At 42.5% G+C, this 23,352-nt stretch overlaps 1 protein-coding gene across 1 annotated transcript in view; it reads left to right on the forward strand.

Annotated features, from left to right (window-relative positions):
• Nucleotides 1-22,094, forward strand: part of GABRA6 (gamma-aminobutyric acid type A receptor subunit alpha6) — a 31,581-nt gene extending 9,487 nt beyond the window's left edge. Inside the window, exons 6-10 of the mRNA XM_033139815.1 lie at nucleotides 2,585-2,728; nucleotides 3,479-3,631; nucleotides 4,330-4,589; nucleotides 17,520-17,786; nucleotides 21,746-22,094. Of these exons, the coding sequence (XP_032995706.1) occupies nucleotides 2,585-2,728; nucleotides 3,479-3,631; nucleotides 4,330-4,589; nucleotides 17,520-17,786; nucleotides 21,746-21,796 (875 nt within the window). The 3' untranslated portion in view covers nucleotides 21,797-22,094. The remainder of the gene's footprint in view (nucleotides 1-2,584; nucleotides 2,729-3,478; nucleotides 3,632-4,329; nucleotides 4,590-17,519; nucleotides 17,787-21,745) is intronic.
• The last annotated feature ends 1,258 nt before the right edge of the window (nucleotides 22,095-23,352 follow it).

A 23,352-nucleotide genomic window follows, 5' to 3' on the forward strand; every position in this document is an offset into this window, starting at 1 on the left:
AACGTTTTTCAGAACCCAAACACCCAACATGGCTTTTGCTTGAGTGCAGGAAGCTCCTGCAGCCAATCGGAAGCCGTGCCTTGGTTTTCGAACAGTTTCAGAAGTTGAAAGGACTCCCAGAATGGATAAAGTTGTTTGAGAACCAAGGTTCCACTGTATCTGTTTTCCACTTAACAACAGTCATGTGTAAGTGGTGTACAGGAAAGTTAATCCACTGTCATGGTCAGACCATTCCTTGGTGAGGTTTGGTCTGATGGCATCAGTTCCCCCTGCAGAGATTGGGGACACATGAAGATGGTCCACTCCCAGAGACTAATGGAATCTAATGGATTCCTGAATACTCTGAGGAATTTTGTGACAGAGGCGGTGATCTTATTGAGCCCCATTGTTGCTGTGTAACAGTGTGGTGAAGCAGGTAATCAGTGTGATTGCTCCTACGCGCCCTCTCTAGTGGCACAGAGTCCCGTCTTCTCGCTTATTTTCAAGGTGGCTTAGGGAATGTGGACAATGGGCTGGAATGCAAGTAGAGCACATCTCAGCAGGAAGATGTCATAACATTTTCTAGAGCACACAATTGTTCCTACCACATGGTGGTGAAGGTGGCAAAGAAGGATCTCTGTTGCATCCTCAGAAAGCCATGTGGCAGAGTTGTTCTGAGTGGTATGGGAATTTTTTCTTTCTTTCAGTTTTGTATTTGCAGTTGTAACAAAAGTAATAATAATAATAATAATAATAATAATAATAATAATAATAATAATAATAGAAAAATAACAAAAACCCTGCCAGCTGCCATTGAAATTGAAATACTCCACCATAGGGGAATTTTTAAGATTGATCCCTGTTAATATTATTTTTGGAACCCTTAGAAAGCTGCTGTGACAAATTTTGGAGGTACCTTGAGAATAAAATTGATTGCCCATAGGCTGAAATAGACACCAACATGGAGACAGGTTCCCAATAAAATGGAGAGTTGGTTGGTGGCTGGTTCCCAGGTCCAGGAACTGGGCAAGTTACCTGTTTTGCACAGAGCTGCACTTCCTCTGAAGGATCAGATACATATTCCTGGGTATGCTCTGAGATCCATCACTGTCATTGGAGGCACAAGCGGTCCCCATGGAGAGAAACACATTTTGCTGGCATTGGCTGGCAAGGCAACTGTGGCTTTTCCTGGACAGGGGATAGTCTGGCCAGATTGATCCATGTACTGGTAATCTCAAGACTGGATTAATGTAATATGTCAGGCTGCCTATGAAGTTACTTTGGAACAGCCATGGCAAGGATTGCCACCATGAGCATATTACACCAGTCTTGAAAGAGCTCCACAGATATTTTTCTTATGCTACTGAGCAAAGTTCAAGCTGCTTGCACTGACTGAAGATGAAGAGTCTTCACTCTATAGACCTGCCTGTGAATTAAGATCTATGGAGGAAGCTCACCAATCCATTTCTAGACTCCCCTCCCTTCCCATAAGTGGTTGGTGCTGATTCAGCTGAATGCCTACTTTTTTGCGCTGCTATTTTACATTGCTGGTTGCGTGCTAATTTAGATATTTCCCTGCCTGTTTTTGTTTAAACGTGTACGTGATTTTAATGTCAATGTGATGGTAATGGGATTGCTCTGGTAATGAAGAGCGGGCAAGAGAAATATTATAAATAAATAAAACCGTGATGGGGGAATAATATTGCTGTTGTGACTGGCTGCTGTGCTAATCTGGTGCGCGTTTAAATTTTATGCTGTGCCAGGAAGGGGAACCTTTTTCAGCCTGGGGACTGCGTACTGCATTCTGGGCAAGCTGCCAGCAGCAGTGAGGCCAGCGGCAGAAGTGGGCAGAGCTATTAATGTAAATTTTACCTTTGTAGAATAGGCTAGTTTCTACATCCGCTCAGACACCCTCGTGCATCTCCCACCCAGGCAAACAAGAGGCAGTAACTGAGTTCATGGGCAGATTTCAGCCTGGCAAAAACACTCAGTGTGCAAAGCAGGGTCAGTGAGGGGTGTGGCTTGGAGGAGGAGGCGTGGCCTGGGCAGAGTTCCAGGAGCTAGACAGAGAGGCTTGGAGAACTGCATTGTGCCCTGGGCCTGCATTGCACCGCTTGCGTTTCACAGCTATTAGGACCTCCTGTCCACAAGTGTGAAAGTTGCACGGAAACTAAAGAGTCGTGCTGGAGAAGCAGAAAATGTTTGCCTTGTTGGCTTTTCCTCCAGCAAATGGAATGTGGGGTGTCCATTTCCCCTATGCATCTCTAGACTGTGAGATAAGCCTGGAGCAAATCCCTGAGTCTCTTTAACCAGGAGAGTTTGCAATACCTTTCCTTGCATTTTCAATACTCAGACCCTCTAGCTCAGACAGGGAGCCTGAAGAAGCCAAAGTATTCTCTGGCCATTCTGAACTAGAGCATGTGATGGTTCAATAACAGCAACGGTAACAGTGCATAGAACATAGATCACACCACATTGTATGCTTCATCAGCAGCATCTACCAAAGAAGAGATCTGCTGCTTATTTTGGCACTGGGAGTTAAGTATAATTAACACATGACAACCCCCCTCCCCCCTCTCTCTTTCTCTCTTCCTGCCTGACTCAGATGCCTATCCTAAAAGTGAGATTATTTACACCTGGAAAAAAGGACCATTGTATTCAGTGGAAATTCCACAAGAATCTTCCAGTCTTCTCCAGTATGATCTTATAGGGCAAACAGTCTCTAGTGAAACGATAAAATCCAATACAGGTAAGATCACATCTGCATGCAGAGCGCCAACATTAGAAAATGACCACTGAGATTTTCAACATGGTACTTTTTACACGCTCACAGTGTGAATTGTCTATGTGTCCAGTGGCACACTTGCTCCAATTGCTAGTCCTTTGGAAAATAAATGATAATGAATCTAGTGCTGGGAGTTCTGATCGCTCCAGTTCCAGGTCAGATCTCTTTGCTGCCATGAAGGAGGCGGTGATAGGCTGAGGTGCAAAGGCAAGGAAGCGGGTGTGTTATGGGACTCTGAATCCACACTTTGCCTCTAAGCTTCCTAGGCAAAACTAGCTAAAATACCATTTTATTCGCTAGGTTTATATACAGCAGGAACACTCAGGAAATACAGAATGCTGTCCTGGGTGTAAAATTCAGCTTCCGGTGCTCTCTTTCATTACTCCCTCCCCCCCCAAAAAAAATGTTTAGTCCATATGGTTGTGAAGTTATGCCTGGAAGTTTATGGACAATATCTGTTGAAATCTGAGAAGCCTAGCATTTCAAAGGGATGTGGACAAGGCCTCCCTAATATAAAGTAAAACCAGAATTAATTGAAAAATAGGGGGGGATGCAAAAGGGTAGAATATGTTGCAAACACAGCTTTTCCTGATAACGGAATTTTTTTTTTTTAATGATGAGTACACACAGCCCTCCCTATGTGTTTATTTAAGACATTCCAAGATTCTCGAATGCATGGACAAAGATAATGCTGATATACTTGTTTCCTAACAGGTGAATACGTAATAATGACTGTTTATTTCCACTTACAAAGGAAGATGGGCTACTTCATGATTCAGATATATACTCCCTGCATCATGACAGTCATCCTCTCTCAGGTGTCTTTCTGGATTAATAAGGAGTCTGTTCCAGCTAGGACAGTTTTTGGTATGCTGGTGTTATCATCTCTGCCCAAAACCACTCTGCATCATTCCATTTATCCACCATTTTTCATTGCTTTGTGTGTTTCTCATAGGCGAATATTCACTTCAGGTACTCTATTTCCATCTGCAAAGGAAAATAGGCTACTATCTCATTCAGACATACATCCCATGCATTATGACTGTAATCCTGTCCCAAGTTGTGTTTTGGATCAACAAAGAAGCTGTCCCAGCAAGAACTGTGGCTGGTATTCGTGCTTTCTTCTCGTGACCTTCATTTGCTCGTTGCTTCGTTCGTTCAGGGTATTGTAGTGCGATAGAGATTAGCATTGTTTTTAATTAAAGAATGTGACAGAGGAAAATTATGTGCTGAGGATTTACCTGGGGGTAAGTGGCACTGAATCTTCTGTGTAGTCATGGATCTAACTGAACTCTTGCTGGGGAGATGGTCTCTAATGAACATCCATAGGATCTCATTGCAAGCCTGTAGCTCTGCAGCTCTAGGAATTGAGTGCCACTGAACGCTTCTCTGCTCCTGCCAGTAGAAATGAATAGTACTTGCTGTGGCTTCTAGCTCAGGATGTAAATCTGTTTATTGGGTACATGGCAGTCACACAAAGAGAAGTCGGTGTGTGCAGAGCTTGGAAGCCTGAAAAAGGATACATACAGAGGCCTAACAGCTTCCTTGTCACCCTTATTTTGCAGGGATCACCACTGTCCTCACAATGACTACGTTGAGCATCAGCGCCCGCCACTCTTTGCCCAAGGTGTCTTATGCTACTGCCATGGATTGGTTCATTGCCGTGTGCTTTGCCTTTGTCTTCTCTGCACTTATCGAGTTTGCAGCTGTCAACTACTTTACCAATCTTCAGACTCAGAGAGCAATGAAGAAGGCAGCCAGGGCAGCCGCACTAGCAGCCGCGCTCTCAGCAGCTACCGTACCGGCGGAGGACGAGATAGTCTCGGTAATTGCTCACATTTCTGATAATAAGCATCGTATAGGAAGAGACAGCCAAAGTAGTGAATGCCAAACAATTGAACAATATTAAAGTGATCTTAGTCTGGGAGACATTGCATAACCAAATCGTATCATCAATGCAGGAGCTGAGTAAGTTGTTTCCCCAAACTTTTAAAAGTGAAAGCGCAGGGATTATTTTTTGTGTATGTGTGTGTGTATTTATATATATGACTGTATTCCATATCCATTTTACCAGAATATTAATTTTCAGCCTATCCAGCTTGCATAGAAGGAAATATTGCCAGGCAAGTTTCTCCAGTGCTTTCTGTGTCACTGGCATGGAAAACAACACAGTATACCCTTCAAGGGGATGTGCACACGCCATATATTCTTGGATCAGTTTGCAACTGGCATTCTTTAAGTGGGTCATATGGGGGGGGGAGAGAGAAAGGGGGGATTAGACTTTACAGAAACTTGGCATCTTCCCATACGCTTGGCTGTCTTGGATGCAGCCCAGCAAAAATTATGGAATGGCCGGAATCTCGCAGTGCCCAAGTCACATGAGATATTAAAGGGCTTTACTTCATAGAAGGAAAAGCTGCTGTGCTGGTAATTTCAAACACCTTGCATTTTCATCATGATAGAAATGCAATGTAAGAACTGCTTGGCAGATGCAGCAGTGAGAGAGACCCTTCTGGGCCAAGTCCCACTCCTCTCTTTGATTCCTCAATGCCCTCATGGTTCAGAGATTCCCTAGATGGCCCCAAGATACTCCTTGACTTCCTTCCCTGTCTCCTCACTGGGATTCCTACCTTTTTTTTTTTTTTTTTTTGCCCAGCCCTGGTTATCTGCATCAGCAGCCCAGCACAGAGAAATTAAGCAGGTGAAGCTTTTCCCATCACTTTTTTCCATGTCAAGGAAAATTTAGCTCCTGAACCTCTATGCAGAGTCACAGGCACAGAGCCATCTCCTCTGTCCTGTTTCCTCCACATGGAACTGGTACAGGAAGAAGGGTGAGAAAGTCTGCAGTCGACTTTACTGAACAGGGAGCCTGCAGTGTAGGGATGGTGAACTTAGCCTAGAACCGATGGGACCCTGAGTTGAAAAATACCTAGAGGGGCACAGGTTCCCAGCCCTACAGTGGTGGCCTGAGGAATTCTTGCTACACACAGGGAAAGGACAATAGCTCAATGGTAAAATATATGCTAGCTATGCAGAAAGTCCTTTGTTTAATCTTTGGCATCTTCCAATAGGGCTGGGAAAGTCCCACAGACAACAATGAGCTAGATCAGGGATGGGGGAACAGCTCATTCATTCATTCATTCCATTTGTATACCATTCTTCACAACACTGAGTGCAGGTAGTCCTTCCAAATGGCCCATGAGGCCATATCTTGCAAGCCAAACCCACCTGTCACTGAGGTGACACCACCTGACATTACCTGTAAACAGAGGTGGAGCAAGGTGGGGGCAGAGAGGACGGACCGCCCCGGGTGTCATCAGAGAAGGCATGCAGGAAGCATGTGAGCAAACAAACAACAGGTGGAAGGAAGGAGAGAAGCAGAAGTCCCCTCAACTCAGGACCCAAACCCTGTAACCCCCACAAAAAAGCTCATAAACTTTGGCCAACCCTCCCCTTAAAAAAGCTGAACAACTCCTGGCATGACAATGGGTAGATCACAGCTAGTCTTTTTATACTGTGAGTAGATTGCAGTCGCTTAGGAGTCCAACTAGATTTCAATGTGGGGTGGGGGATGACAAGAAATTTTCCCCACCTGGTACCACCTGACTTTGCTACGCCACTCCCTGTCAATCATTCTTGTATGATGTAAGTGCTCTTTCTGTGTCACGGCACATTTCCATGCCTTACTGCAGCACCTCCCAGTTGATTATAGCTTCAGTTGTCACTTGTGTCAGTGGCCTGGCTTAGTATGGCTGCTTTCTGTGATCATACTAGATCAGGCCCCAGGAAGTTGGAAGATTGCATACATAACCTGTTACGGGTTTCCCCCTTATTTATTTCCTTGGGTAACTTCCCTTAAAGTGGGTTGCTGTGGTTAAGTAAACATAAGGGGTGTATTACCACATACTGAATTCCATATGGGTTCATGATGATAATCTATGCTATGATTGGTATATTTTTCCTGGAAGTGTTTCTGGACCTTTAACCAATTTCATGTTGGACGGGCAGATGCTTAATAGATACACTTTTCCACACTGCTACTGTTCCATGCCCTGAAAAACATCTGTTGAATTTTATGCAGGTGCCTAAGTTACAGGAGCTCTACCAGGAAAGGGAGAAATGCTCTTTTATAAACTTGTACCTCCTGTTCCATTAACACCTGCATGACAGGCAAGCAACCGAGGATCTGAAGTTCCCCCTGTCATTAAAGGTTCTGTTGTTGATAGCATAATTATATGCATGCTTACATAGACGCATGTCCTACTGTGCAGTTAAATATGCCATAGGAATGTAGCCGCAATTGGGGGCTACCAGAGGTGCCAACTGGGGGGGGGGGCAGATAAGCTCCACCCTATGTAATAGAACACAAGACACAGCACATGCACACCATTTGAATGGCAATGCTCATCAACTTTGCCCCCCTGGCTCCTTCAAATATTTTATTGGGGGGCAGATGGACCTTGGCCCTTAGGAGTTGGCTCCTATGGGGTTACAGAAAAGTAAAGAGGCAGAATTTTGCCAGCTTGATTGTGGGTTATGAGGATACCCATCTGATTAGGGCACCCGGAGATACAATTAAAATATCAAACTTGAGTGATACTGAAGTTTACACCCTTTCCTAGAACACACACTCAAGACCACTGAATGCAACCTTTAGCATTCATAACTCATTATTTTGTACTCACAACTTGACTTAATGTCTTTGAATTCTGGGTGCTTTCGGGGAATGACACGAGACACCCTCTTTCAGTTATGCTTTGCTTTCATAGCAGAATTTAGGGTTTTCTTGGATATATGATATTGGACTGTTTGCTCTCTCTTTCAGTATGGAACATGATCCAAGTTCAGTTTGCCACTGAATAATAATAACCAGATGCATACAGGTTAAGTGAAGGAAGCAGACACCTTCCACTCCTTCAGATATCAGAACACCCCAAAATAAGGTGCTGCTCTTTGGATAACACAGGCTTTGGTGTTTTAAGAGCTACTGCTAGTGGGTTGGAGCGTGACTACAGAAATGAATTCCATCCAAGAGGAGTCATTATACTTGGAATGGGATAGTGCTGAGGATATATATCCTACTCCCTACCCCAGTTGCTTTCCCTCTTCATTTCTACTCCTGCTGGTAGTCCTGCATGCCAGTTATTCACTGTATAGGCTGCTGAAGTGTAGGAGGTCAGCCATGTGTTTGATGATCAAGCTGTGTAGGTTTTACTAATGCTGGTATTGTTGTTTAGTCATATCTGCTTGCGGTGGAGAAGGGAGGTGGGTTTAGATTGCACCTTGTGTTCATCTCTTTTATGGACAAAACATTCTGTGTCTTTACTGATGCAGAAAACCAGAAGCAGGGGACATTTCCTCCACCACTCACTGCATCGCAATGTTGAGGTGCAGTTACAGGTGGGTAGCCATGTTGGTCTGCCAAAGTCAAAACAAAATAAAAATTTCTTTCCAGTAGCACCTTAGAGACCAACTAAGTTTGTTCTTGGTATGAGCTTTCGTGTGCATGCACACTTCTTCAGATACTTCAGATAGTGTGCATGCACACTTCTTCAGATACTTCAGATACAGAAGGTGGGAAGAAAAGCTTTTTTGTTGAGGTGGGAAGAAAAGCTTTACCTGAGTCTCTGCTTGTTAAATGGCAATTTTAAAGAACACAAAAAGCAAAGGAAGTTGAACTCTGGTCAGTGCACCACACTCAGGGGCCAGGTTTTTTCACTGATTTCTGCAATCAGCACATTCCAGTGATAAGGCTTTTCCCTGGACTGTGACTTTCCTGCATATTTGAATGCTTCCCCACCAAAATCTCCCTCACCTGCTTTTGGAAAAATAGCATGTTAGTACAAAAGTTAGGCTAAATATTGCTCCCTGGCATGCTATTTTCCTATGCACGTGTTTTGGAGTTGGTTGCAAGCTGGGGAATATAACGCATGCTTGTATGTTATTTTCACTGTTATGGACCCTAGCATGTGCTTTTTTTGTACATATTGCTTCTCTGAAGAACTGCATTGCCAAAGTGCAGATTTTGAAAGGTGGCTGTGTTTTGGTGTGTGAACTTTCTAGATTCTCCTTTAAATGCAAAGTGAATCAAATCTCTTCTCCATCCCTACGTGTGATATAACAATGTTGGATTTAGGATGGGATCAAGAGGGACAGAAACCCTACTCAGGCATTTGTTCCTCTTCCTATAGATATGGAAGTGGGGATGAGCACCTTTACTCCACCTGTTCCGTTGCATTTCTGGTCACCCTCCATGAGTTGGAGGGTGATGGTCCATAGCAGGGAGCTTGCTCAACTTCTGCAGACTTCCTGATACACAGTGCTGATGGCTACCCTCCTACTGGGAATGGCTGGGAATGTGCCAAAGAGGACCGGGCATGAGTGCTCATCCCTGTTCCTCCTCTGTGCAATTGACATTGCATATACAGTTGTGCCTTGGATCCTGAATGCCTTGCGAGTCGAACATTTTGACTCCCGAACGCTGCAAACCCGGAAGTGAGTGTTCCAGTCTGTGAATGTTCTGTGGAACCAGAACGTCCAACGCAACTTCCACAGCTTCCGATTGGCTGCAGGAGCAGGAGCTTCCTGCAGCCAATTGGAAGCTGGTCCTTGGTTTCCGAACGTTTTGGAATTCGAACGGACTTCCAGAATGGATTCCGTTCAACTTCCTAGGTACCACTGTAGTAACAGCTGGCTGGAGAGGCTTAGGGAGATAGCAGGATGCCATAGTTTCTTGAAGGGCTGTTATTGCCATTGGGAGTGCTCAAAGAAAAGGGAGAGCTGGCATTTTGCTTATAAATATGCCTTTGTATTTTAAACACACACATAGGCAAACTTTAGTGTGGTTGGAAAGATTGCCTTTTGGTGACAACATAACCGCTCCCCCCAAGTTCAAGATCAGCTCAAGGAGCAGGGATAAAGCCTGCCTGCCATCCTGCTGAAGCCGGTTCCAGCTCTGTTGCCAGCAGACGATACCTGACAGTGCCTGTTGTTGACAGGGCCCAGTTCACAGGGCCTGAACGCCTAAGGCAGCACCTTAACACTTGCATTTTTCATTGCAATGCCTTATAGACACTTGTAAGAATAAGCGCACGTAATAGGCTTGCCAACGTTCAGAGAATGCTATATAGCTTTTAAAAAATGTCATGACATTTGAGAAGGGCTCGGTAGAAATGACTGAAATATCATTTGATTTGTCGGTATCATATTGCCTATTAGGTACACAGCGTAAGAGCAAAATAAGGTTTACAAAAGCAACGTGATCCGATGCCAGACAACAGGATTTGTAGTCATTTTAATGACTAGGGCTGGATCCTGCTCACATTTATCTGGGAGTGAGATGTGCTGGACTCTGTTTCTGAATTTGTGCGCACACAAATGGAGTGCAACTTAACAGCACTAGCGTTATTTGTGGGCCACTTTTCAGAACCGAAGCTCTCCATGAAATGGAGAGTTGAATGGAGTGTCCTGGATAAGGAAATGGCGGGCTGGCTAGAACACGTAAGCAGGAACATTTCAAATTGGAACATTTTTATGTGGTATTACGTAGTTTTATGTAGAAAAACAATGACCGACATGCATAAGGGTATTGGAGCCTCCATGTGTGATTGTGGTGATTGGCAAAATATTTGATTGGGCCCCCAACCAAATCTTCTAAAAGGGTATCGAGTAATATCAACTCCTTTGATGCATAATGCTGTAAGTCAAGAACAGCAAGGTCTATTTATGGGGTTTATTTTAATTTTCTACCCCACTTTTGAAGCTCAAGTAGCTTTCATTGTGGCTCTCCCGTTATCCAGAAGCACCACTGTCACAACCCCAACAAGAGATTGTTTGGGAATTCAGAATATATTCACTTTCTATGGACTAAAAGTTTTGGCACCAAGAGCAGTGAATTACAAAAGGAGAGGTGGAACTCTCTCTCTCTCTCTCTCTCTCTCTCTCTCTCTCTCTCTCTCTCTATATATATATATATATATATATCCCTGTTTGCAGGGATTTTTTAAACACAAACAAACAAACAAATGTTTTCTATTTCATTCTTGCACAATAGATATTTCTGCTTACAATCTGATTTCGATCTGAGCTATGTGTTATAGTTGTAGGAGACTATATTAAAATAGAACAACTGTGAGAGTGAAGAACACTGAATCCCTCAATTCCTCTTAGAATTGCGGCACACATTTCACAGTAATACTGGTAGCAGACAGTATACTACATTTAAATTGCTGGATTTGTCCTATATTTACATTCTGTATTTACATTCTCTGTATATATACACATAACAACTCATTAAAAACAACTAAAACAAGGAACCCAAACCCAGCAAGTGATGCATCAGGTTGACTAGTGTCTGTGCAAATCTTGATCTGTTGCTTGCATGAGACTGCAGTGACATCGAGAGATAATGCATCTTTAAATGGCGCGTGGAAAAATCTTTTTACCTGCCAAGATTGTATATATCTCCTGCTGCTAGTGCTACTGACATTAACAGCATCAAGAGACCAAATTGCAGAAGTTTCTTTCCCCAATATAGAAGCAGATAATGGGTAAGAGGGAGAGAGAAAAATGAATGTAGGCTGCCCTTTAATTAATTTAGACTAGAGATTTGAATAGAATTCTGGAACAGGCCTGGATAAAAGAAGATCAACACGTGTTTTAAAAATTAGCCGTGTTGTGGGATATTAATGTTGCAATAATAGCAATAATATCATTTAAGTGATTGTCTCTCATATTATTAGTCAGTCTTTTATTGCCGGCATGGTTTATGGTTGGGATGACTCTTGGTGGAGAGACTTTCCATGTGGTAGGGCTGGCCCACCTATTGAGAGGCTTTCTCTTTCACCACAGTTGTAATCTCCAAGTGTGGCTCTCACAATGTGGGAAGTGCTGCTTAGATATTTGGTAGAGGGAGAGTCTCCCCTCTCTAAGACCTGGTGCTCAGGGCATTCAATGCACCTGTTTGCCAATACAAGTCACACAAGGAGGCCACACTTTTTCATGCAACACACAATTAAGTTATATCTTCAACATAATTCAAGATATAAACTCAGTTCTTCTAAGATACTGTGATTGCCACTAACAGTATGAGACCTGAGACCATTGTGGAGGAATAATCTATCAATGATTATTAGCTACACCACCTAAAGAAAGGATTCCTGTATACCTCTGATTACTAAATACTGGAGACCAAGAAGGATATTACCCACCACCCATTGTTTGTGAACTTCCAGACTGCTTGATTAGATTGTGTTCCTGCAATGATATCAATTTCATAGAACTCATGCTGTTTAATGGTAATATTTGTCACTTGCAGCAATTTCCATTTAACTGAATATGGGTAATATCAGCTTTAGCTATCCATGTACTTGCAGTTGTAACAATTGCTGAAGCACAAAGACCTGTGGCCCTATCGCCCTGGAAACCCCAGGGCTATCGTCGCGCATTGTCCAATGTCAGTGCCGTCTTGTGACATTATACTGCCTGAGGCGGTGCAGTAAATGGCAGCCTCCAAATTGGCCGGAATGCATAGTAACCCAGGCCAGCCAGCCACTTATTTTCTGTTTCTTTTTATTAAATTTGTTTGTCACTTTTCACAAATTGGACTGCTCCAAAGCAACTTACAGCATAAAATGCATTAAAAATGTATAAAACAGAAGTAAGACACAATACCTAAATGATTTTAAAAGGACAAATCCTATTCACCTGACTAAAAGATGAACACTGAAAAGGCCAGAAAACAACTCACTATCCTCCCAACCAACCACCAAAGGTAGGAGAATGGAGATAGACGTCAAGGCCTGAGAGCTGGAAGCTCCATTTCATACTATGCCATCACACCAGGAATTCCATTTTTAAAATTGTGAAGCTAATCTGATCAGTCACATGAACCAAAGGAGAGGATTTGCTGTTTCACTTACGAAGAGAGATTTAGTGAAATATAGGAAGCTTCTTAGTACCATAGAATTGGAAGAGACAATGAGGGACATCTAGTCCAACCCCCTGCAATGCAGGAATCTTTTACCCAACATGGGGCTTGAACCCACAACCCCTTGTCCGACTTGGACAGTAGGAGTAGCTGAGTGTAAATTGCAGATACATTTTGATCCCAAAATGAGGTCCGGCATTGCAATTGGAACAGGAAGCTGTTCTTGCCGTAAGCTAGTTAAATGGATTAGGAGGTGGAAATTGTATTTTTTTTGTACATTATTCTTTTAAGAAGAACTGCAAGAATGGGAACTCTATTGGCAATCTATGGCAATTATGCCAAAAGGTTCTTCTAGTGGTATATCCGCTTGTTAAATGTGAAGCATGCATATTGAGCAAAGGTAATAATCTGATTTCTTCCACAGTAGCATTACAACATCAAATACCTATATCCTGAATCTAATACATTACAGAGGAAATAAGAGAGGTCCATTTCCTGACTGCCAATTTGATGTTATTGTAATTGATTTCTTTTAACTTTACTGGAGATGCCACTAAGGTACATAATTCGCAAATATATGGAAAGTAGAAATAATAACTATATCGATGTCCTGGTGTAAACTTTTTATGGCGTCTAGGAACATAGAGAAGTATTCATTTTATGTGACTGCCTGACTACAAGTTGCACTGATAGCAGGAATCAAATATCCATAGCAAAAAGTGGACACAATTTTGTGATATTTTAATATGAATACACCTTGAAAGTATTACACAGAAATATAGGATGGTAGGTATAAATTGCCTCTTTAAAGTACAGCGTAAATAAATAATACCATCAAAATAAGTCAGTACAAGTGTTAGCAGAATGCAATGCAATAAAGTATAGTAGCTGCATTTTAAGACCTCAAGCCCCTGTCTGCACTCAGACATGTCTAAGAAATGTGCTCAAATTTATTGCCCTCTCGGGGAAAGAATTAGCATACTAAGAAGAAATATAAAATCTCATAGAAATTCAAGTTGAGAACACTTAACAGCTAAAACCAGCACTAACACCCTAGCTGAACTGCCATGGATGAAAGTAAGGGTCACTATTTATATAATATATGAATTGACCCAGTGTCCATGAGATTTGCTTTCATCCAATAGAAATAATTCCCACTAAGAAACCATCTGTAGTTGCTGTTATGGCATGGGCAGTGTTTGCAATAGAAGTGGATATCCATTCTGAATTTTTGCTGGAACGGGAAAGACTGGTTTTGGTCCAAAGCTTTCCTGCTTATCCTGCCATTGTTGATCCTCCTCCCCTCCTCCCTCCATCATAAGTAGAACTGGAAAAAGGCCCAGGAAAAGCTTGAATCCTGGGCCTACCTGTGTGTGACACGGTGCTGTGATTAGCATGCGGTGTAACTCTGTTCATGGGCAGAAGGGACAAGGATTCTAATAAGGCAGGCCGCAGCACTTTCATTCCTTTTGTAAAGCAAAGGCACCTCAAGCAAAATCTGAAAGTGTCTGTGACTGAAAGCAGTGGCTCAAAGACTCCATTTATAGAGCAGGATTATTATGATGATTAGTGCAAGTGGACATGGATAACCCTCTTTCTGCTTCTGTGACACATCTGTGGATGATCTCCCCTTTAAATCTGTCTTCGGCTTGCTGTGTAGGAGGAAAAATAGAAAATCAGACATCTGTGTTCCTGATAGGCAGAGCCCCATCGTGTATACATGTAGACTTTAGAACCATCTGCAAAGCATTTCCCCTGCCAGTTATTTGGGTTAATGTGAGTGGCGAAGGAATGACGATTCAAGAAATGGACATTTTAGAATGGGGAGGTGGGGGGGGGGGGCAGGAGCGGCTGAGTTTGTTTGGTCTACAGAAAAGGAGGTCACTAGAAGACCTTCTCTTTCTGAAAATCAAATACGATGGGAGAACACCCAATTATCCCCATCATTGGGGATCCTGTGCATATATCCAAATGTTGTATTTCCATTCCATTTCTGAAAGTGGCCTCTATTAGGAGGTGCTGCCAGTTGCTATTGAAATGGGAACTCTCTCCAATCCCTCCTCCCCCCTTAGTTTAGCTTTTTGGGAGTTTGTCTCAGGAGAGCTGGGATATGAAGATATCCTTGTGTTCTCTGTACCTCCATTTATTATGGCAGTCTGTAGCGCATGAGTGAATGTATATGCAGTGAGAAAGAGGATTGTAGCAGAAGCTCCATCTCCACTTTCGAAAGTGTGAAGGCTTCATGTATGGATAGAGAGGGGGAGGAGGACTCTCATGTCCTATATACCTCTTTACGTGAATATTCTAACCAAAGATGCAATAATACAGTGGATATTTTAGAACAGGCTTGCCTCCCGTGTGGCTAATTTGTAACTCTGTGGAGCCAGTGCTTAAACACAGCACTTAAGCTGGCCTTCTCTAACCTGGCATGTGCTTTGGTGTGCTATCAGCCCCTGCTAGTATGTTCCACAGGCAGGGATGAATGGAGTTGGAGGGGACTAGGTAAACGGATGCCACCTTAAGTTGTCAGTAGCATTTGCTGTGCAGCACGGGATGAAACTTTTGCTTTTGCAATGGAAACGCTTGGTGCTATCGCTGCATCACACTATTAGATCACTGGCAGGGAACAGCAACGGAGATGAGCTTCATAAGCTCTGCAATATTGTCCCAGGGCCAATTCAGGTAAACAGATCACTTGGTAATAATCCCATCATGTGCCAGCTTTCTCTATCAACGACCATGGCCTGCGTATGACAAAGAGGTCTTCCCTGTAGAGATGTGGGCAGTTACTAAGGAAAGCAAGAGACCTGTCTAAGAACAGACCCATTTTTATTTTTATTTTGCTACTCAGACAGGTGCATTGTGCCTTTTGTTTTCCTTTTTCAATCTCAATTTAAAAATCTGCATACATTTAAATAATTGAAAAGTGTGCTTACATTTAATGCAATTAACATGTTACGTTAATTCTTTTTCCCTGTGGGAAAGTTTGCATCTCTGTTTGGTAATGAGTTTGCTACCGTGACTCTGCACCACAGCCAGCGAAGGCCTAGGAAGATTATTCTGGTTCTGAGATATGTTTGTTAGTGAAGCGGGAGGTTTTGCAGAGGAAAGGCCTATGTGCCTCAATTCCACCCTCAGCCTGTCTCCTCCACTGTTCCCCACTTTACACAGTGCTGGTTGCTGTGTGATGGGAGAGGGTTTTTCTTTTGAAAAGTTATATATATATATATATATATATATATATATATATATATATATATATATATATGTGTGTGTGTGTGTGTGTGTGTGTGTGTGTGTGTGTGTGTGTATAGAGAGAGAGAGAGAGAGTTAACTTTGCTGTGTTAAGTGTGTGTTCTGTAGTTTATTTCCTTTGTAATGCTTTATTTTGAAATCTTTAAGATAATATTTTTGTTTCTTGTTCATTATATTGCTTGGAGTATTTGCTTTATATTAGACTTTCTCCAGTAATGTTTTATTCTGGATTGTTTTATTTCATGTTCTAATGTAGTTTGTAAACCACTTTCAACTTTTTTCTTAAAAATATAAAGCAGTGTAGAAATGATGATGATAATAATAATAATAATCTTAATGGAAATAACTATACACTCATATCCAGATTGTACTGACTGCTGAAGCATACAACTATCCTTTCTACATCAGTAAAACACAGAACAAATCAAATCTTGATGTAATCCTTAAACTGCCGACAGCTGTTTTTTTTTAAATAGTGTTTTGTAAAGCCCATGTGCACATCATCAATACAGCGAAAGGGAGAGGGGGATGTCCCAAGAGAGGACTAAAGGAACTGAAATCTGTGGCAAACTGTGCAATCATTGCAGTTTGCAAATTTTGAAAAAGCAACAGTGGGACAAAGGAGAACCCGGACTGCGTTGGCTTCACTTCAGAAATAAGACCATATAATCCAGAATCTTAAGAGAAATTTAGACTGGCAGAATTTAGACTGGCAATGCAGAGCTAAACCAGGTGAAAGCACTTAGCCCACAACCAGTGTTGGGGCTCCCATTGCTTTGAACCGAAAACTTCACTCTCCTGCTTGCATCCGTGACTGTATCCCCTCAGTAGTGAGTGTTGAGGCTCCGTTTGGTTTCTTCCACTCTTAAATGAAATGACTCTTAAATATATTTGCCCCAAACTGCTATTGTAAATGCTGCAGGCCATAGTGAGATGTGGAAAACAAAGCAAAGACTCTAGCCATATAATAATTTGCATTTGGTAGAGGTGGAAATTGAGAGAGCAAAGTATTCTTCAAGTCCAGAAAGGAGAGGTTACTAGCAAATTATAGGAGAGGGGGACAGCATATGGAGACCATTTCGGTCCAGTTTTTAAGTGAATGCAATATTTGATGCTTGAATTTGTCCTTGGAAAATTACAGTTTATTAGAGGAAAGTGCAGTTCACTACAGAAATAAAACAGTTGTTGGCTTTCTTCCAATCTTCCTTTTTAAAAACATGCACACAACAAAATATGTCGTCTCTGGATTCTTCTATAAGGATGTTTTCTCGTATCATCTCGTGTCAGAGCATTCCACCAAATATAACCTGCCAACGAAGAATGGAGATCAGAGGGATGAGATGCAGATACATAGATTTCAAGGGTGACAACAATGACTTCCAGTGTTTCTGTGCTTGTTTGTTTCATGTTGATTTTAGAGCAGGCAGCGGCAGCTAGGGGGTGGGAGAATGATTAAAAAATGGAACAGTGGGAAAACAAGAATTTAATATTCTTAAATATGAAGTATGGTGGAATAAAACCACAGAGCCAAGTTTCTTGTAAACTGTCTCATAACCCTATTTCTCCTTGCAGCACTCTGACTCCAACTGCAACTTAAAGAAGCGAGTCAACTCTATGACATCTCAAACAGATCAGTCCCTCGAAACAAGCATGTTGTCCAATAGTGCATCTCAAAGTCAACAGACATCTGTTACTACACCACCACTGCCACCGCCGCCACCATCACTAATTGGAGGCACGAGTAAAATAGATCAGTACTCCAGGATCCTCTTTCCAGTGGCGTTTGCAGGATTCAACCTGGTATACTGGGTGGTTTACCTTTCAAAGGACACTATGGAAGTGAGTAGCAGTAAAACCTGAATCTGTATTGAGCTGAATTTAACACTAAAGGAGAAGTTTTTGAATGAACAGATATACCATGGACCCACCACATATAAGGGGTCCACGCACAAAGGCCAAATTGCACAAAGTCAGGAACCTCTGGAACTGCCTCCACAAAGTGGATGGCTGCTTACTGTGATCTGAGAAGGTCACGGGAGGGCCCTGAGAGCTTCCCAGCAAGTGAGGAGGGGCCTGCTGGGTGGGTGGAATTAAATAAATGGGGAGTGGAGAACTTTGGCTTGCGGGTTTACTGAAGTTGGTATCTTAAAGCCATGGTCAAGGCCATAACCAAAAGGGATTTAGTTTTCATTTTGACGGAGGAAAAAATCAATTCATGAAAAGGGAGGGTGCAAACATGGATTTTCTTTCTCTATTAAAGTGACTGGGCAAGCTGGCTCCTGCAAGAGTTCCTTATGCATAGCGTTGTATACAGTGTGTGTGTGTGTGTGAGAGAGAGAGAGAGAGAGAGAGAGAGAATATAGTTTGACTCCTAAGATAAGAAAGTTGCACATTCTCTCCTGCAACACCCCCTGCCAGCCTCTCTATAGGGTCTGGGGCCTCTCCTGAACAATGGGGCATGGGGTGGGGTGGGGTTGTAGGCCAGGGATGGGATAGGAAACTTTCCGTCTGTAAACTTCCCCAAGTTAACTTTTCTTTAGGATCCAAGCCAATGTGTTTATTTCGTATTTATTTGTTAAATTTGTAGCCTGCCTTTCCACCAAACAGTACTTAAAAGTGGCTAAAGATGGCAATACAAATACAATGGTTGTTCAGAAGTTAAAGCCAGATGAACACCTGGTGGTTTGCTTTGGGAGTCACCAGCTAATCTGACCAGGAGATGGGGTGAATCGGGGAAATCAATGTAGTGCCCTTCAGATGTTGTTGGGACTCCAAACTTCCATCCAGGCAAGATGGCCAGAGGTCAATGTTGATGACCCTAGGATGGATAGAACAGTCTGCTGCCTTGAACCCTCATATGATTACCATCACCTATGAACTTGCTGATGTCACTTGACTTCATAGAAAGCATTCAGTTATATTTCAAAACAGCTTACTAGCTCCACTAGTTGCATTACCCCTGTTCACATGGAATAATAATAATAATAATAATAATAATAATAATAATAATAATAATAATAATAATAATAATAATACCTAGCAATGAAATATTATAATATTTTTGGTTGACATTCGGTGGGCATTTTAAAACTGAAAATCTACTTACAGTGAAATTATCTATGGAGCTAAATCATGTTTCCCCACAAACAAGAATAGCAACTCCTGGGAAAATAAGTTGCTTCTTAACTGTATGGTGGTAGCCTAGATCTTCAGGCACAGTAAAATAATTGAATATGAGGAGTAATTGGTTGGTTGTGTGGTTTAAGAATCCCACATAGTGTTTCTTCAAGTGTAAGTTATCTGGGGCAAAGTGACAATTTCAAAACACAATCTCCAAGGTAAAATTATAAGCGGAGGTATTTAGACTACAGCACTTTGTGAAAGTCAGGTTTTGCTGCCATGGGGAAATGTGGGTTTACCACTGAAATGCTGACAGATGTTTAATTGCAGAAGCATGCATGGTGATGTTTATAATTTGCAAAATCAAAGTATTAATATAATTGTTTTAAGAGGACAGACATCCCCTTCTACGCAAGATCAATTTGCAATTAATTTAGATGGAATGTTGCAGTACACAGCTTCTCTATCATACGCACATGACTTTGGACGAATGCCATATATTTCATAGTTTATCTAATGCAAACACACACTTCTGGTAATCAAAGTGGGATTTACCACTCTGCAAACTAGCACAGACAGTCACAAGCCAAGTACAGAGACTGATGGAGTAAAGGATTTTCCTTTCCATTCCATTAAAGAAGCTGCCTGTGTGAATGTAGAATTAGGGACAAAAGAACATTAATTTTTGGAAATACCACAAATAGATTCCTTCACTCCAAGAAGATTTGCTACAATAAAATGTAGACCCAAAATAAAAAAGTTTATAAGCATTTTTTAAAATAGACAAATGAATATTTTTGTCTTCAAGCCACCACTCATCCAGGTCTTTGGCTGAGCTCTTACGATGCCAGGGAATTTCACTATCAGAATATTTATCAACAGCACAGATTCTGAGAGAAAAGCATAAGATTAATTTTTTTGCTGAAGATAAACTTCACACTGTAACTGTATGCTTTGTTGGGTGGGAGAGACAGGAGCCCAGGGAGGCATAGCTGCAATCTGGGGGCTGAATGGAAAGAGGAATTCAAGAGCAGGCAGAAGGGTCAGAAGAGGCAAATCGGGTCCTCGATTAAAGAGGGCACATGTTGCGGTGCGACCTGGCCACCTGACCCAGTGTTGTGGGTGGGTAATCCTGGAACAGCCACAACCCCGGATAGGTGGGTCCCACATTGTTTGGGCACAATCTGGCCAATGGGGTGCCTCAAAAAAGGAGCAACACGGGACCTATATAACCCATGCGAGGCTTACGAGCTTCCTCTTTGGGGCTATCGCATCGGAACACCTGCCCACCTCTCCCTATATTTAGGGCTTGCGCTTGACCTTGCTATGCCATCATGTGTCGCCTGCTTTTGGGGCAGGGGCACAGTAGGAATGTTCCCCACTTGGCTGATTGGCTGGTGCCATTTGGGTTTCGCCTGCTGTGTAGCAAATCGTCACAACTTGTAAGGTTGCGGATAGGCTCTGGTTCAGGTGATAGGCGTGGCAAGTGACGTGGCCACACCTATGTAATGAAGGGTATTCCGGTAAAGGAATCTAGGGACTCACTGGTTTGGTGAACCCCGATAGGGGTTCAGCCCATGCCCAAGTCCAGGGGACACCAGGGTGGCTGATTGGTGCTCCCTCCAAAAAACAACAACAAATACCTACAGTATATTGTCTGATTTGCAATGATAATGAAATATCCTCTGGAAGGAGTGCAGAGAAAAGAAACACCATGGTGCACCTGCAGCAGCACAACTGGACACCTTCATCTGCCCCAGCTGCAATAAAACAAGTCTCTCCTGTATCAGCAGGCGCTGCAACCTCCCTACAGCCGCAGCAGGCGCTGCAACCTCCCAACAGCTTGACTTCACCCCCAAAGGCGCGCTCCTCCATTGTCTTCCAAGGCATATGGATGCCAGCACAATGACAATGGAACATATACAGTGGTACCTCTGGTTACAAACTTAATTCATTCCAGAGGTCCGTTCTTAACCTGAAACCGTTCTTAACCTGAGGTACCACTTTAGCTAATGGGGACTCCCGCTGCCACTGCCGCACAATTTCTGTTCTCATCCTGAGGTAAAGTTCTTAACCCGAGGTACTACTTCTGGGTTAGCGGAGTCTGTAACCCGAAGTGTTTGTAACCTGAGGTGTTTGTAACCCGAGGTACCACTGTACTTGTTTGCTCTTTGTTTCAAAAAGATGAAAAATAAAATAAAACAAAAAGTTGTGTGTTATAAGCATGGTGGAGAACTGGATCTGACTGATTTGCTGGATTCTTCTCTCCCCCACCCCTAATGGGCCAGGTTGGTGGGTTTGTTCACCTCACATCACAGTGACGTCAGGTGACCCATTTCCCCCATGTGCTTTGAAAACAAAGCATGTGGACAATGGCACAGTTCATAAAACTTTTAAGCATGAACTTCAGAATTATTCACATGTAAGCCTTTATTGAGCTTCATTTCGGTTACTAGGAAGGTGGGAGGGGAATGTGTAGAAAAGAAATAGCTAGAGAGTCATTGCCATGCACACTTCGTATTGGGCCTTACTGAGTCACGTCAGCTATGGTTCTTCTATACAATAAGTTGCTGATTTAGGTCTTCTGAGACAAATGAAAATCAATAGCACCCGTGTTGCTGATTGACTGCCCTGTAGGGAGTATTTTACTGAATTTTCCTTTGACTCTTTTCTTTCAGTTTTTTGAGCCTACTGCAATGCATCTTCGAAATGACCATCAAACCAACTGATGGCTGCAAACTCAGGTGTGACAAAGGACCAAAAGACTCACCGGGCTAAGTGACTGGTTCTAAAGACAATTGTGGGGCTCTGGTCACTGAATGTAAAATACTTCAGTGTTTGAAGACATCGTTATGAACTCTTGGCACGCAGACGGCACAATCCATGTAAAGTATGTACCCGATGGAGGGTGATCACTGGAACAAGTCCTTCTATTGATTCCCTTTGTGTTTTAGTTCGTTCGCTAAATAGCTCAGGGCTGAAGCTTGGGCTTAATTATTCACTTATGTTCAAATTGTTGCTCCCTACCAGGTGCTGTTCTAGGCCATGTATCGAATTTCATAGCACTGTGGTAGCATAATGCTGGCACAAATGTCAGGGTGAGAGGCTGCCACTTAACCAAAAAAAATCAGACAAGCACACTTGTAATTAAGCTGACCTAAAACCCGATTCTATGAGCATTTACTCAAAAGCAAGTCCTGCAGAATTTAGTGAGGCTTACTCCCTGGTAAATGTGCATAGGACTGCAGCCTTTGTCCCACCAAGTTAAATGGGACAACATGAGCTAATGCTGTATTTAAATATTCCAGGGATGGTAGCATTTTATAACAAAGCAAATCAGACTCAGAATAACAACACCTTAACATTCTTTATGTACCCTGCTTAAGTCAAGGTCTTTTAGATTTTTTTTTTTAAAGTGGTGTATAACTTTTGATAAATGAATAAATGAAATTCATAAAAGAGCAGGATCTGCAAGCTTCCTTTCATGCACAACTTGGGGCCAGATGCAACTAAGCTGATGTGCTGGTGGAAGCCAATGCACAAAGACTTTCCTTCGTGTAACCCCTCCACTTTCCAAGTTTTAGAATGCAGGTGGGATTAAAAAAAAATATTAACCACCAGGAACATTTTCCTGGGAGAATCTGGGCAGGATGAGGATGAAACATACTCTTTCTGCTCTCTTCCATATAAACGTGCCATCAAACCTCACATTATTGTTATGAAGCAGGGAGCTGGGTGTTTCTGGTGCTTATGCTGATCTTTGAGTTCCTTCTAGTAGCAGGGCAAGGTAGGCTGCAAAGTGAGTTTCTGGGTGGGTGGGCAGGAGAGATAAGGGGGGAGGAATCCATATCTGAACGATTTGAAAATACTTTTTTAAAAGAGTTGACCTTAACAAATAGGCAACACTGCCAATGGGGCTCTGCTTCAGGCAGCCAAATGTGCTGGGCTGAAAGGGGTGGGTCATTTCTCCCTTTTCAAATTTTATTCCTTTTCAACTCCAGTTTAACCAGGAAGCTTTCTAGAACTCAACCCAGAACTGAAGCATGCACATTGTTTTTGGTTCTTCCAGCTCACTTGAACCTTCCCCCCCTTACGTGACACCCACATCTTTGGGGGCAATGTTGCATTGAAGTGCACATTAGTAAAACACTACATCAAAAAGTATCTTGATACACCAACATATGCTGTCGCATAAAGGTTGGCTTTTTTTAACATAATGTGCATTTGACAAAATAACACAGAAAAAGATTCTTGATGCAATCATGAATATGTCTGCCTCAAGATG

Source organism: Lacerta agilis, chromosome 2, assembly GCF_009819535.1.
Source record: "Lacerta agilis isolate rLacAgi1 chromosome 2, rLacAgi1.pri, whole genome shotgun sequence".
Lineage (NCBI taxonomy): Eukaryota > Metazoa > Chordata > Lepidosauria > Squamata > Lacertidae > Lacerta > Lacerta agilis.